The sequence below is a fragment of the Mustela nivalis genome (assembly GCF_964662115.1).
Source record: "Mustela nivalis genome assembly, chromosome: 12".
Classification (NCBI taxonomy): Eukaryota; Metazoa; Chordata; class Mammalia; order Carnivora; family Mustelidae; genus Mustela; species Mustela nivalis.
The window spans coordinates 63,380,773-63,396,913 of record NC_139031.1 but is presented as its reverse complement, the minus strand read 5'-3'; the positions used below and the strand labels follow the sequence as shown (position 1 = coordinate 63,396,913).

Sequence of the window (16,141 nt, the reverse complement as noted above, 5' to 3'; positions counted from 1 at the left end):
TGTAAGGAAAAGCAAACAAAAACAAGTCCTTGACTGTCACAATGAAAAAAACTAACTCAAAAGGAATCATAGTTCTAAATACAGGCTTTAAAACTATAAAACTTATAGAAGACCTTGTATTAATCAGCAAGGCATTTTTAGATTACAACACCAAGAATAAAGCCATAAAACAAACAATAATAATAATAATAACAAATTCATTAAATTGTACATTATACTTCAAAAGACGCCACTAGGGAATGAAACCACAAGAGACTGGACTCTGAGAAACAAACTGAGGGTTTTGGAGGGGAGAGGGTGAGGGGTTGGGTGAGCCTTGTGGTGGGTATTATGGAGGACACGTATTGCATGGAGCACTAAGTGTGGTACATAAACAATGAATTTTGGAACACTGAAAAAAATTTTTTTTTAAAAAGACAAGTTTCAGACTGGAGGAAATACTAGCAAATCCTATATCTGAAAGGGCTTATATCCTGAATATATAAAGAACTCTTAAGATCAATAATAGGAAGACAAGCTAACTTAAAAATGGATAAGACAATTGGATATTTCATCAAAGATCTATGCATGGATGGCAAATAACCACATGAAAAAATGTTCAACATCATGAGTCAATTGGCAAATGCAAATTTAAACCATAAAATACACCTACACACTCTGACTATAATGTAAAAGATCAACAGTGCCAAGTATTGGCAAGGATAAAGAGAATCTGGAGTCCTCACGTGTTCTTGGGAACATAAAATGGTACAGGCACTTTGGAAAACAGTTTGTCAGTTTCTTTTACAGTTAATCAGAAACTTAGCATATAACCCAGCAATTCAGTTCCCTAAAAGTCTGTATAAGAAAGGTGAGAACACCTGTCTAGATTGAGACATGTACACAAGATGTTTATAGCTGAGTCCACATATGCATGGATTGGTAAATGGAGAGACAAAATGTGGTGTATTCATGCAATAACATACTATTCAGCAACAAAAAAAGTAAAAATACGCTGAATATCAACAATGCTATAACGTGAATGAACCTCAAATATGTCATACTAAGTCAAGAGTCAGCAAATTTTTTCTGTAAAAGACCAGATAGTAAACATTTTAGGGTTTGTGAGCCATATACTCTCTGTTGCAAGGGTTCGACTCTGCTGCTATAGTATGAAAGCAGCCATAGACAATATGGATGTTCCATAAATTTTTTTTACAGTAACACATGGCAGGCTGGGTTTGTCCTTTAGATTGTGGTTTGCCAATCCCCGCTAAGTGTAAGAAGTGAAGATGACTAAGACTGCGTATTATATTGGTCCATTTAATTTTGAAATGCCAGAAAAGGCAAATTTATAGGAGGGGGAGAAAGCCCACTTGTGGTTGCATGTGGCTGGGAGTGGGGCTGAAGGAATGCTGTAAACAGACTCAAGGCAAATTTGGGGGGTGATGAAAAGTTATAAGAAGTTATAAAAGTACAATGTGAGTATTGTCAAACAACTCTAAATAGTGATTAAAACTTACTGAATTTTTACCCTTATAGTTAAGGGAATGTAAATTATATCTCAGTAAAGATGAAAAAGAAAGGAATAGATGTAAAAGACTGGTGGGTTTTTTGTGTTATACCTTGAAGATACTAAGTGCCATATGATATATATAACTGAGGCTAGCAAACAATAAGAACACATTGGTAAAAAGTGAAAAGAAGAATAGTTACAATAGATAACAGAATTGGAATTTGAGAAAATTATGAAAAGACAAAACTATTATTGAAAGCCATATTTTTAAAAATTGCCTACTAAAATTGTGTTATTTTTAAAAAATAACTTTTGACCCACTTCCTTGAAATAGGATCAAAGTCAAAAGTACTACATGTCGTTTCTTCCTGAGTCACATACATACTCTCCCCCCTCACAATAATGTGAATCAGGATTTCAGATTAAAATGTCAGTGAAAGCACCTGTATAATCTGTCTCCACTTTGCTGCAAGTTTATGAGAATGTGATGTGAAAATTTTTCAAAGAAATAAGTAACTATATTCTAGTTACATTTAAGACAAAACCCCTGCAGACCATGAGGAGACAGGAAACTCTTAGTAATGAGGGGGTGTTGATGCTGTCTGGCTCACAGAAACCTAGGTCATGTGGGCCAGGGCTTAAAAAGTGGGGTTTTAAGCCAAACTTAAGAGAGTATAGGTTGCTAGACATTTTAAGAATGCCAAATGTGTCTTGCAAATGGTAGGAGATTGGAACTGGGCTGTCTGCATAAAGCAGGGAACTGGGACCGTGTTTCTAGGCCATAAAACTAGACCTGAAATAACTCCACCTGACACTGTTGGTGTTTTCCTGTGGGCCAAAGAGGCAGCTATGCAAAAATGGAAATGGTAACCATATGTTGTGTGTGCATGTGGCATCTGGAATAGAGCTCTACCCATGTGGAACCAAGGCCCCAGTCTTTCTAATTTAAGACCTGCTCCGGAGCTGTGCAACTCCAGAGGGATAGTCTGAGCCACCATGAAACAACATGGCAGGAAAGAGCTCACAAAGTTTAAGACTCCCACATAAGGTGTGTTTGCAGGCAAGTATTTTAGGACATGTATGGAAATCTGTTATCACAAGAGACAGCAGATACATCAAATGGGATCATTTACATCCAAGGAAATAGAAATAAGAACACATTCTCAAAAAAAGCCCTTAAACATAAAAATGCTTAAGAATTTCAAATGAAAAATAATTGGCAATAAGCAAAGGAATAAGAAGAGGCAGAATGATAAAAGACTGATGACAAATCTTATAAGTAACAAAAATTGATGAAATTGAAAATAACAAACTCTTTGGTAGATTTAATTCACATAACAGAAGACTGAATTAGTGAGTCAGAACTCTCAACTGAGACTTGTCAGTCTGGAAGAGCGAATTTTTTAGAATATAGAACAAAAAGTTAAGGAGGTTGAAAATATGAAAGAGATGTTAAGAAACATGGAAAACAGACCGAGTTAGGGGTTCCAGGAGGTAAGAATATTCTGTAAGCATCATGGAAGAGAAACTTTTTAAAGGTTGAAAGTTTGCTATATTTGAAGAGCAATTGGAAAAGCCCACTAGTTTCAAGAGGATAAATAGGACAAAGGAAAACTGCCTGCCTTAAGTATAGTGTAATGGATTGTAGATTAAGGACACACACTCACACACTTCTTGCAGTAAGGAAAAAAAAAAACAGGTTACTTACAGCAGAGATGGCAGATTATCAATACATTTATCAGAAATTATGATTGATACCAGTATACATGAAGTTGTGGGTTGTGTTCATGTTAAGGAAACTAATCCAAGTGAAGCATACTAATTTTCCTCCTTTGAGTTATGTTCCTTGGAGGGTTGTCACTCCAACTAAGCAAATGTGCAAATGCACTTTTCCACTTGTTAGAAATGTGGCTCCTGCTTACAAAACATAATTTAAAGTTCATTTATAAAGCATAAGTAGAGTTTAAGGAGTCTGTAACTGAATGGTAAGAGTTTAATTAACATAACTTTTTATGGTACTTCATTTGTATATGTTCAGTAGAGTAAAAGAGAAGAAAGGGAAATCTTGAAAATAATCATCAGCATTTGGTGGCACTGCATTTGTTCATGGAAGAACATCATATCAGTAAATCTGTATACCCAATAGTGTATGAAGGATCTAGAATTTCAAAAGAAACAATAGGTACAATCTACTTCGTAAAGAACTTAATTACACAGTAGGAAAAACAACCAAGATCTTAATGAATAATCACAAAGGACTTTATGTTAAATTCCAGTGTCCTTATTGAGTGAGAGAAGTTTGTCTCTTGGCCATAGTGCAAACTAGAATCACTTTTACAACCCTGTCGTCCCTTTGAGCAAGCATGCTTTTTTAGTTTCTTAAAATAGTCAAATTCCAGCTGCTTTTATGGTTCTAGCTACTCCCCCTGTCCTAGCTAGGGCCTTACTATGGTTGGGGGACTTTTCTCTGAAGTGATCAGGGAACCTCCCCTTCTGTTTCTTCTTCCTCCTCTTCTTCTTCTTCTTCTTCTTCTTCTTCTTCTTCTTCTTCTTCTTCTTCTTCCTCTTCCTCTTCCTCTTCCTCTTCCTCTTCCTCTTCCTCCTCCTCCTCCTCCTCCTCCTTCCTCTTCCTCCTTCCTCTTCCTCCTTCTTCTTCCTTTTTTTTTTTTTTAAAGATTTATTTATTTATTTGACAGAGATTACAAGTAGGCAGAGAGAGAGGCGGGGGAGAAGCAGGCTCCTTGCCAAGTAGAGAGCCTGATGCGAGACTCAGTCCAGGACCCTGGGATCACAACCCGAGCCGAAGGCAGCGGCCCAACTGACTGAGCCACCCAGGTGCCCTCTCCTTCTGTTTCTTGCTTACCTCTTTCCTCACTCTATAGCTGCCATTTCTGACTCCTCTGGAGTTAGAGCTTAGGGGAGAAAGGGGGAGGTAGGAGGAATAGAAATGTGACTCCTTGACTGGTTTATATATATTATAAGATGCCTTGACATCCCCTGGGCTTGACAGGTTATTAAAACTGACTTTCTTTGGTAGAGTAATTTCATGGAGTATCTGGAGATCCCTTGTTGCTATACATCTGTTCCCTACTGTTCAGTCTTTCTGAGTTTGTAATTCCCTTACTCCTTCCTTAGCCTCTAGATTCATAGAAATAACATTCAGTTTCTCAGCTGCTGAGTCAGTTCGCTGTTCAAGGCAGCCTTCTCAGGGCGCCTGGGTGGCTCAATGGGTTAAGGCAGCCCTCTCATGTAGAACCAAAGACAACTTTGCACAGCTCTTCGCTCAGATTTCCTAAATGGATCCTGGTAAACTCTCATACATTTTTTTTCTTTTTTCTTTTCTTTTCTCCTCCTCCTCCTCTTCTTCTTCTTTTTCTTCTTCTTTTGGTCTGGTTAATGTCTAGGAGTTTAGGCTGATTCTAATGCAACTGTATATCTAACATCCTTGTTCAACATTTAGAGTAGAAGTATCTAGAGTAGAAGTCAGATACCCGTCCATTATGTCCTCTTATCTGTAGGGAAGATAAATCCATCTTTCCAGAAACTTCTTTCTCTTCATTTCAGAAGTATTTCCTCTGAGGTCTTGGATTTTACTTTTTCCTACTTACAGTGTAATAAATTAGCCTTTTACTCTTTCATGAATGCTGGCAGAAGGCATGAAATGCCTGTATTAGAGACAATGGACTTTGTTATTTCCAGCACAGCAAGTATCAAGACTATCAAGTTTGCCTTGCTTCTCCTGAATCAAGTCCCATAGGGTAATGGGGAGAGCCCAAATGGATTCAAACACATATAGTAGGTCACATTACAGGAGAGAAATACAGAGCATGGGGGAATCCACAGTTTTTATAGTAAGCAGTTAGCAAACCTGTTCTTTAACCCAGGGGGTAACAGTCCAAGAAAACATAAATAATACTGTTGTGTTGTTTTGATTTTTTTTTTTTAACGATCTCTGATTTTGATAAAAATTGAAAAAGGTGGGTTTGCCATTCTTAAGTCCTTCAGGGGAAATAAAGAAAAAGCATGGGTTGCTTCATTATCTCACCAGTAAGCTCTTCTTTCATTAGTAGGATAGATTTTCTTAGATGGAACCATCTGGAGCAGTAACTGAAATGATTAGGGGTATTTCTCACATCTGATCAAACCGTGATAAAAACATATTACTGATGTGGTCTTCCTTTTTTAAATAAGCAAAATAGAAGTGTCTGTATATACCTTCTGCCCTAACATTTTGTTAATTTTTGGTATTAAAATTTTTTATCATAATATACCAAGGGGGAAATAATTGCAACAATATTTTCTCTGGACCTAAAAGACAACAGTCTGCAGAATTTTGAGTATCCCTTTGAACTCAAGGGAATTACGTGATAAACTTTTAAAAAATACAAATATTTATCCAGTAAAGTCTCTGTCTATACCCATATTAAATTGAATTAGAAAGATGCTTTAAAATCTTTTCAATATTTAAAATTCGCTCCAATAAGAAAAAATTTTAAGGTCATACAAACTGCTTGTCAAAAAAAATAGACACGGATCAGTAGCTTAGTATGTTAACGGCTTAATCAAATTTTTGTTCATCTTTATTTCAGTTTCACATCTTGCAATATCTTCAGCATTAAGAAAGGAAGTTACTTTGCAAGTGGTTGAGATTATGAGCTAATACACAGTGACTGGTAATTACTTGCAGTTGAACATTAACATAGAATTACTTCCAGACGCATTGGTAGGTAATAGAAAGAGGTTATAAATTAAAGGCTAGAGGACTGGGTCTGCCACTTACTAGCTGAGTTACCTTACATCAGTTACTTTATTTTTGAGAATGTGTCCTCATCTATAAAGTAAATATAATAATACGGGATCAAGCAGGTTTATGAACTAAATGTTTTTTAAATGTTAATTGGTGTTATTTACATGCTCTGTTGACAAATATGCTTTACTGGTGGCTATAAATATAATTCTGTATTAAGACTTACATGTATAAAAGTCCCAAAGCTAGCTATATCTGTGAGGATGAGTTTGTGTGTGGGAGTATCTCTATTCCTGGGTTAGCACTCAGGTGACCTATCTGTGTTTGTTCGTTATGGATGTTTGTGCGTGCATATGCCTGTGTTCATTTCATGGGGCTGAACGAATAACAATTAGTTTTTTAGGGTTCGCCTATTGGTGCTTTAAAAAAAAACAGGAAAATAACTCAAATTATTCATATTTATGGAAAGATTATAAGAAGTTTTAGATTTTTATTTTTGATGTTAGATTAGGCACTATTGCATGTTAAATTTCTTTGAACACTGACAGGGATAAATTTGTTTTTAGACTGCAGAACCTTTGTTTTGAGACACTTGATCTTTATAAACACTAAAGTTTGTCACATACTCCTTTTGTTCGTATAAAAGGGAATGGCAGCTTGAAGTTCATGACTTCTCAAACTGTATTTACAGAAAAAATGCTGGGTTATTATCTTTTATATTTGTTTCAGGGTTTTCTTTTTGTTAGTTTAGCTGTTGTCACATTTTTCTAGGGTTTTGTTGTCTCCTGTAAGTTATTAACTTGTTTCTTTAGGCAGTACAGAATAACGGTTAGGAGGGCAAACTCTGGAATTCTACTTCCTAAGTTCAAATATTTGTTTCACCACTGAACTGTGTGACTTTGAGTAAGCTTTTTAACCTTCTGCCTCAGTTTCCCTTGCCTATAAAATGGGGATGATTACAGTACCTATTTCATGTGCTTTTATTTAAAAATGAATGAGATAATTTACATAAAAATTTACAGAAAAGCAAGTGGCATAGTGCCTCCTTCCTTATTTTAAAACTAGCTCTCTCATTTTTTTCTTCTCCTGAAGTCCCAGGACTCTGCTTCCTTTCCTACTGCTAGCTTTTAGTCCTTTGGACTTAAGATTTCTCATTTCCCTGACCTACTCTGGAGTAGAATTCATTGTGAGAAATCTTTCTCTCCCTTTCAGTGTCTGAGGCGAAGGTACTCCACCAGTCTTTTGAGGCTGAGTTTTGTTTTATTTTGTTTTTAAATTTCAACAATAGTGGGGAAAACTAACAGGATAGAAATAGCAAATGAATAGGGATGATGTTAATTAGGTTTACAAAAATTTACAATAAAATGTATTCCTAGTTCTCAGATTTTAAGTGGGGCCAGTCTCGGATTTTTCTTCATCTAGTTTCACAAATGTTTTAGTCAGTTCTTTGTGTTTATGCTAATTCTTCTCTCTACACTTATTATTTCTTCTTTGTGACCCAGGGTCACTTATTCCCTGGCTTTTTTAAACTTTGGAGCTCATGTGCTTGAAATCCCTTTCATGTTTTTAAAGAGGTTCCTCTCTCCTTCCCTCTCAATATTTTTTTCTTTCAGCTTCACTGAGCTATAATGGACCTATAATTTTGTGTAGGTTTAAGATATAGAGTGTACTGATTTGATAGATGGATATACTTACCACCATAAGCTTAGTTAACACAACTGTCACCTCACATAATTACAGTTGTTTTATGTGTAGTGAGAACTTTTAAGATCTATTCCCCTAGCAACTTTCAAATTGCTGTACGGCGTTGTTAACTATAGTCACCATGCTGTATGTTCTATTCCAGAACGTATGCTCGTAACTGGCAGTTTGTATGCTTTGACCCTATTGCCCATTTCCTATCCACCATCCCATCTTTGGCGACCTGCTCTTTGTTTCTATGAATTTTTTTTTGAGGTTCACATATAAATGAGATCAAACTGTATTTTTCATTGGCCGATTTATTTTACTTAGCAGAATACCCTCAAGGTCCATACTTAATTTTTTCCCTAAGGTTACAGAGTAGCTAATGGAATATTTAGAAACACAAAGTCAGATAGCTATATCTATAGTTTAACTTAAAAAATCGAGTCAGTGAAACGTAATGTTCCCTTTGTAAATGAGGTTGTGTGGGCATTTCAGCATAGTGACTGGGGTGGGTAGATGCCCTGAAGTGGGGACTTCTGTGCAACGTGATGGAATGTGGGCCTACAGAGGCTGTCTCGGGCAGACCTTCAGAGCTGTGGATGAGGTAGGATGGGTTGTGTATAAATATGTGTATGTGTATGCATGCCCCTTCCTCCCAGAGACAACTTTTTGTCTACTTTCTACTGGTTCTAAAGTCAACTCTGCACTGGATTCGGATGGCTGTGGGCTCTTGAGCATCCAAGGAAAAAGAGAAGGGAAATTCTAGGCAAAACTATGGAAGATGAGAGTGTTGGCCATTGTTATGTAGGCCTGCTCCTCTTCTGAATGTGCTTGTAACCAGTGATTGTAACCAGCACTTTGTTGTGAAGCAAAGGATGACTTAGGGGGCCTTGCTTTCATGTTACATAGTTCTTGACAAAATTTATAATCTGAATATATATGATTGGAAAGATGGCTCCCTTTTATCCTAATCTCTGCTGAATCCAAAACAGTGTAGCTATATAATATTTCAGAAATGAACAGTATTACGTGAAAACTGTAAGGTTGCATAGTTGAACTGGGTATTCCAGGCAAAGTAAAGTGTATACTGTGATGGGTGCTTTTTGTTTTCAGGCTTTTGTTAAAGGCTATTAAGAACAAAAACTTTCCTGGCTTACTTTGATGTTTCTAGGCCTTAAAAAAATAGAGTGATTAGAATTGATCAGTTCTCAATTTATTTTAGTTTGTTTATTTTTGAAGATTATTTTTAAAAATGAAAAATTATAAATTGCCTTGATTAATCTCTAGGGATTATGGGCTCTTCTGTACAAGCTCTTGCCAGTTTTGAAACAACACTGAAACATCATTAGTATTCAGAAAACACTATTTTATACCCTCTATCCTAATTAAATGACTTGTACAACTTGAAATCCTGTTTATTTTTTATCATAGAAAATAATCTATCTTGATTTACAGTGATTACCTACTAATTTTGATTCCTGTTCTCATGAAAATTAATGCTCTCCAGAAGAAAATTATGTCATTTCAATAGAGTAGGGAACACAAAGATTAACATATATAATCTTATTTTTATATATTTGCAACAACATTGTATGAGAGGTCCATTAGCTACAAAAGAGCTTTAAAAAACTGAAGGAATAAAAAAAAAAAAAAACCACACACACACCCCTAAAAAACAAAAAACAAGTGAAGGAATCTAAGGATCATAATATAAAAGAAAAGACATAGGGACACCTGGGTGGTTGAGTTTGTTAAGCCGCTGTCTTTGGCTCAGATCTTGATAAGCCGTTGCCATCAGCTCAGGTCCTGATCCCAGGGTCCTTATCAGGCTCTCTGCCTCTGCCTACCATTCTGCCTGCTTGTGCTCTCTCTCTCTCTCTCTTTCTCTCTCTCACAAATTAATAAATAAAATCTAGGAAAAAAAAAGAAAGTACATAAACCATTCCATTGTTTAGGTGCTTTTTTACTTCCATGCTTCTATTGGCCATATGTGAAAAATGATTTTTTCTAGCAACCTGTATACTTTAACCCTTGAGCATTTGTAGGTTTCAGTAGCAACTGTCTATTTTGCTTCTTATTGCCATGGTTATCCAAGGTAAGTATTTAGCTAATATTAAAATACAATGTATTTTTGCTTTAGGTCTTTGAGGAAATCAGTTTATTTTGCATACTTTACTTTTTGTTTACACTTGGCCTAATAAATAGGTAAATATAAAACTGGGCTCACTATAGGTATTCAAGGAATAACTGTTAGTTGATTAGTGTCATCTTTCCTACAAAGAAAATAATGCCAATATTAAGTAACCTCCCCAAATTGCCAATTATTCCCTTATAAAATTCTCAGGAATATTTTACTCCTGGTCTGGCTATTTAAAGAAGATTATACATCATCTAAAATATATGAGTTTTTTTGGAGTTTCAGCCAGGTTGGTGTTTAGTATACATTGTTTCTGTTTGAAATGTACCTTCTGGCAATACTTATGTTCCAGTTTTAAGCTTATATTTAATTTGAAAAAAATTTATTCTGCCACAATAAATTCTAAGGAAGATGTCCTAAAGTGCATGATAGAATCCTTTGTCTGCTAAATGTTGCCATCGTAGGCTATACACAGTTGGAGATGGGTCTGGTGGTTGCATTTCTGTAACCTCAAACACTCTGGACCAAGGACTCCCAAATGCTGATGCATAGGGAGATGCAAATACAGAACCACAAAAACCGGTCTGGGACAGGCACAGGGTTCTGTGTTGGTCAGGACTTAGAGTTTGGTGGGGGTGGAGGGTGGTTTGTTATTCTGTTTTATTTTGTTTTGTTTTTAGTTTTTAGTTTTAGTTTCCTGGATGATTCCAAGAGAGAGGCACCTGTAAATACAGAGATCTTCAGTTGAGCACATGTTCTCTTTGGGGGCATATCTCAAAAAAGAACAGCCCCATGAGTTTGAAAGGCCCTCCTTGGGTGCCTGGGTGACTTAGTGGGTTAAAGCCTCTGCCTTCGGCTCAGGTCGTGATCCCTGGATCCTGGGATCGAGCCCCACATCGGTCCTGGGATTGAGCCCTGCATCTCTCTCTCTGCCTGCCTCTCTGCCTACCTGTGATCTCTGTCAAATAAATAAAATCTTTAAAAAAAAAAAAAAAAAGAAAGAAACAGTAGAGTGGTGATAACTACCAGAAGCTGGAGGGTAGAGGAAATTGGGGTTGTTTAAGAGATACACACTTCCAGTTATAAGATGTATAAGTTCTAAGGATCTAATGTATAGCATTTTGATTATACTTAATAATATGGTATTGTATATTTAAAAGCCGCTAAAAGAGTAAATCTCGACTGTTCTCACCACAAAAAAAGAAATGGTAATTATGGGATGGGGTAGAAGTATTAACTAATGCTATGGTGGCATCGTTTTGCAAATAGGTATCAGATCAACATGTTCGATACCTTTAAACTTCCACAATACTGTAGGTCAAAATTATATCTCAGTAGAGCTGGAAAGTAAAATAAAAATTGAGTGACTATGAGGAATATATAGTAAGATATTCAATGCTAGTAAGTTGCTAACGCTAAACACTTTGATTTTCCTCACTACCAAAAGATTTACAATTTTGAAGTGTTTAGTAATTAATAAGGTAGGTGCATTTTGTTTATATAAGATGGGAACTTGGAAACTAGTGTGGTCTCTGTATTAATATTGGCTTTGACTTTCAATTGGCATGTGAAATACTGGTTTTTTGCTTTATAAAAAGTGTTTAAAGAAGAAGATAGTCTTGGTGTACAAAGGTACAATCTGAAATAATGAGGAGAAATTTAGTCTATATCTTTACCAGAACACTATTTAAATTGTACAAGTGAAGCATTTATAGCCTATTTTAGACAATAAATTTAGTTGACATATTAGTTTCAGTTGGACAACATAGTTATTCAACATTTATATACATTATGAAATGATTACCACCACAAGTCTAGTTACCTTCTGTCACCAAACATAGTTATTACAATATTATTGACTGTATTCCCTATGCTGTACTTTACATCCCTGTGACTTATTGTTTAACTGGTAGTCTGCACCTTTTATTTTCAGTAGTTTTAATCCTAGGAACTTGGAAGAGTAAGCCTTTGCAGTGAAATATTATCTCTTTTTGAGACCTGTGAGGAAGAAATGAAAATTAAAATAAGAAGTATTTAAAAACTGGTATTCACTTCTGTTCTTATTTCTCCTCCCCTCTCCCCAAAACAGATTGCCAAACTGAGGCAGCAACTACAACGTAGTAAACAGAGTAGTCGGCACAGTAAGGAGAAAGATCGTCAGTCACCTCTTCATGGCAACCATGTAACAATCAATCACACTCAGGTAGGCTAATTTCTTGTCCACATGTGAATAATTCCTTTTAAAGGGTTCATTTGAAAGGGGGTAATCCATTATTTTAGGATTAAAAATTAATAATATAAATCCCTAGCTCTACTAAATTATTACTAGTAGTTAAACTGTTGCAAGAAGTTTTTTTGCCCCTCCATATATACAATTTTCTTTTAATAATAGACATAACAAAGTGTAGTCGACTCAAGGATGACTGAAACTAAAATCCTAGCTTGTTCACTTATTAAGGAACTATGGGCATTATCTTATTTAATCTTCCTGATAGTACTTTAAGCTATCTATATCTCTTTATATATATTTACCCCTGTTTACGTAGGAAGATATTGAGGATTAGAGTTCTGTTGAGGGTCTCCCCCAACCCCATCCTCCCAGGAACATGTACTTCCAATGGAATAAGTTTGGGAAATGCTGTTCTAGACCAGATTCACTCAAAATATTGATATAAATTTTAGTAAATCAAATACAGTAGTATACAAAAAGAAACCCAAGTAGTGAATCAAAGCAGATCTAATCAGGGTGTTTCAGAAACACAAGGGTGATTCAGCATTAAGAAAGGTGTTAGTTTGGTTAATTGCATCAGAAGGTCAAAGTAGATGCTGAACAACACTTGATAAAAACTCAGTATTCCTATGTGGCAAAATCTTAGTAACTAAAAATAGGACACTTCCTATGTGACTAACTGCAAGTGTAGTGAGATCCTAACAATAAAATATTGGAAGCATTTCTGTTAAAATAAAAATCAAGTCATAGATGCCCATAATTATTGATATTACTTGCTAGTGGTTTAGAAGCTTTGAGCAGAGCAGTAAGAAAAAGAAATAGTTTTCGTTATCCATATATGATATGATTATATTTAGAAAATCAAAGTGAATGAACTAAACCATTAAAACCGACAGGAGAGCTAATACCAAGTGTTGGTGAGGACGTGGGCCAACTAAAACAGACATTTGTTGCTAATGGGAACATGAAATGGTACCACCACTTTGGAAAACAGTTTGGCATTTTTCTTAAAATGTTAAATACTCATATACTGATCATAGAGCCCCCAAATTCTACTCTTTGTTATCTAGCCGCAAGAAATAAAAACATATGTCCATACTAAGACTTTTACATCAGTATTCATGAAGGTATTATTTATAAGAGTCAAAAAATGGAAATAAGTATTAACTGGTGAATGGGTAAAACATTTCATAACATCCATGCAGTACCACTCAACAGTAGAAAAGAAGGAACTACTGATACAACAAGAACATGGTTGAATCTCAAACACCATGCTGAAAGAAGTCAGAAGCAGAAGACAACACACTGTATGATTCGTTATGTTAAATTCTGGAAAAGGCAATATTGTAGAGACAGTAAGATTTCTTTTCTTAATCTGGTAGAAATAATATATTATTTTTACTCTGTTTATTTCAAGTGCCTTTTCTATGAGAGCTCAATGCATTATAGAAGAGCTATTGACTTGCTGACTTAACAAAAAAGACTGAGGCAAATGTTCTTCATTTACATTGAATTTTTGACATTGTGGTTATGTGCAAAAATAATTATCTGTCAGACATACTGAAATATTCGTAGTAAGTGAGGTATCAAGTCTAGAATGTGCCTCAAAATAATCAAGAACGGGGCACCTGGGGATGCCTGGGTGGCTCAGTTGGTTAAGCAGCTGCCTTAAGGGCTCAGGTCATGATCCCAGCGTCCTGGGATGGAGTCCCACATCGGGCTCCTTGCTCGGCAGGGAGCCTGCTTCTCCCTCTGCCTCTGCCTGCCATTCTGTCTGCCTGTGCTCGCTCTCTCCCCCTCTCTTTCTCTGATAAAAAAAAAAAAAAAAAAAGAACGGGGCACCTGGGTGGTCAGTGTATTAAAGCCTGTGCCTTCGGCTCAGGTTATGATCCCAGGATCCTGGGATCGAGCCCCGCATTGGGCTCTCTGCTCAGAAGGGAACCTGCTTCCTCCTCTCTCTCTGCCTACTTGTGATCTCTGTCTGTCAAATAAAGAAATAAAATCTTAAAAATAAAATAATCAAGAGGGGCGCCTGGGTGGCTCAGTGGGTTAAGCCGCTGCCTTCGGCTCAGGTCCTGGGATCGAGCCCCGCGTCGGGCTCTCTGCTCAGCAGGGAGCCTGCTTCCCTCTCTCTCTCTCTCTCTCTCTGCCTGCCTCTCCATCTGCTTGTGATTTCTCTCTGTAAAATAAATAAATAAAATCTTTAAAAAAAAATAAAATAAAATAAAATAAAATAATCAAGAACAGAAGAAAAATGGATATTTAGATGAAGCAAGATTGGCAGATATTGGTGATTTTTGAAGCTGGATGATGTGCACCTGAGGGGTCATTATGGTACGGCATTTAATTATGCTTATGATTATAATTTTTCATAACAGAAAGAAAAAACTGAAAACTTAGTGAGATGATTAGATAAAATATAAACATAAAAATCAGTACTTTTCTCTTATGTGAGTGAAGGTAAACCATGTGCTTTTCTCTTATGTGAGTGAAGGTAAACCATGTACTCTCTACATAGAATACTTCCGACACCAAATGTGTGGGAGGTTTTCCCATACCATTTGCCAACTCTCCAGATACTAACTGAGCGTCTTATAATTCAATTATATCACTAAATACTTGGAGTTGGCAGAGACCCCACAGTTTAAGGGCTCAGCCCTATAAGACTGCTCACCCTGCCTTAAGATGCCAGTGACAAGTCCCAGATTGTCATCTGTACTTCTGACCATCTGGCTATAAGGAAGGAATTCCCAACAACCACTTCAGGTTCAGTCATTTGCTAGAATGGCTCACAGAACTCAGGGAATCACTTATGTGTACTGCTTTATTGTAAGGGATATAATAAAGAATGCAGACAAACAGTTCGATAAAGAGGGTACATAGGGCAAGGTCTGAAGAGGTCCCAAGTTCAGGGGCTTCTCCCTCTATGGAGTTGGCATATGGATACGTGTTCACCCACCTGGAAGTTCTCTGAACCCATAGAGACTTTTGTGAAGGTTTCATCAAGTCACATGATCCATTATTAACTCCATTTCCAGCCCCTCCGCCCTCTTTAGGGGATGATGTGTGGGCCTGGAAGTTCCAAGCTTAAAATCAAACTTGATCTTTCTGTTGACTGGCTCCCATCCTGAAGCTACCCAGGAGCCTGTCAAGAGTCACCTCTTGAGAAGAGAAGACTCTTCCTTCTATCGCCCAGGAAATCCCAAGGCATTTAGGAGCTCTGTGTCCTGTCCCAGGGTCAGAAACCAAATATCGGAATCAAAGTTGCCCCTAGCATACTTATCACTTAGGAAATTACAAGAATTTTAGGAAATGTTTGTCAAGAACCAGGACAGACACCAAATATATGTTACTTGTTATGTTACAGTTCTCAATAACATGTTAGTATATGTAAGAAAAATATACAATGCCTAGAATTTGACATAAAAGAAATATGCAAATCATAAGACTTTATTGAGTATATGGGGTGCCTAGGTGGCTCAGTCATTAAGTGTCTGCCTTCGGCTCAGGTCATGATCCCAGGGTCCTGGGATTGAGCCCAGCATCCGGCTCCCTGCTTGGCGGGAAGCCTGCTTCTCCCTCTCCTACTTCCCCTGCTTGTGTTCCCTCTCTTGCTGAGTTTCTCTGTCAAAAAAATAAACAAATAAAATCTTAAAAAAAAAAAAAAAAAAGACTTGAGTATAGGAAATAGAAAACCAAGACCTAAATGAGAAATCTCAACACATTTATGCACGGGAAGAGAAGACTCAATATTTTTCAAATAGCAGTTTACTTGAAACTAATGTACAGGTTGAGTTCCAAAGGAAATTCAAAAGGATTTGTTTTGTTACTTGAAAAGTTGTTCTC

At 36.6% G+C, this 16,141-nt stretch overlaps 1 protein-coding gene across 4 annotated transcripts in view; it reads left to right on the top strand.

Moving 5' to 3' along the window:
• Positions 1-16,141, top strand: part of GLCCI1 (glucocorticoid induced 1) — a 101,288-nt gene that overhangs the window by 62,072 nt on the left and 23,075 nt on the right. For all 4 annotated transcript variants that reach the window (XM_082693366.1, XM_082693367.1, XM_082693369.1 and 1 more), the window contains exon 4: positions 12,155-12,268. In XM_082693366.1, coding sequence (XP_082549492.1) covers positions 12,155-12,268 — 114 coding nt within the window. The remainder of the gene's footprint in view (positions 1-12,154; positions 12,269-16,141) is intronic.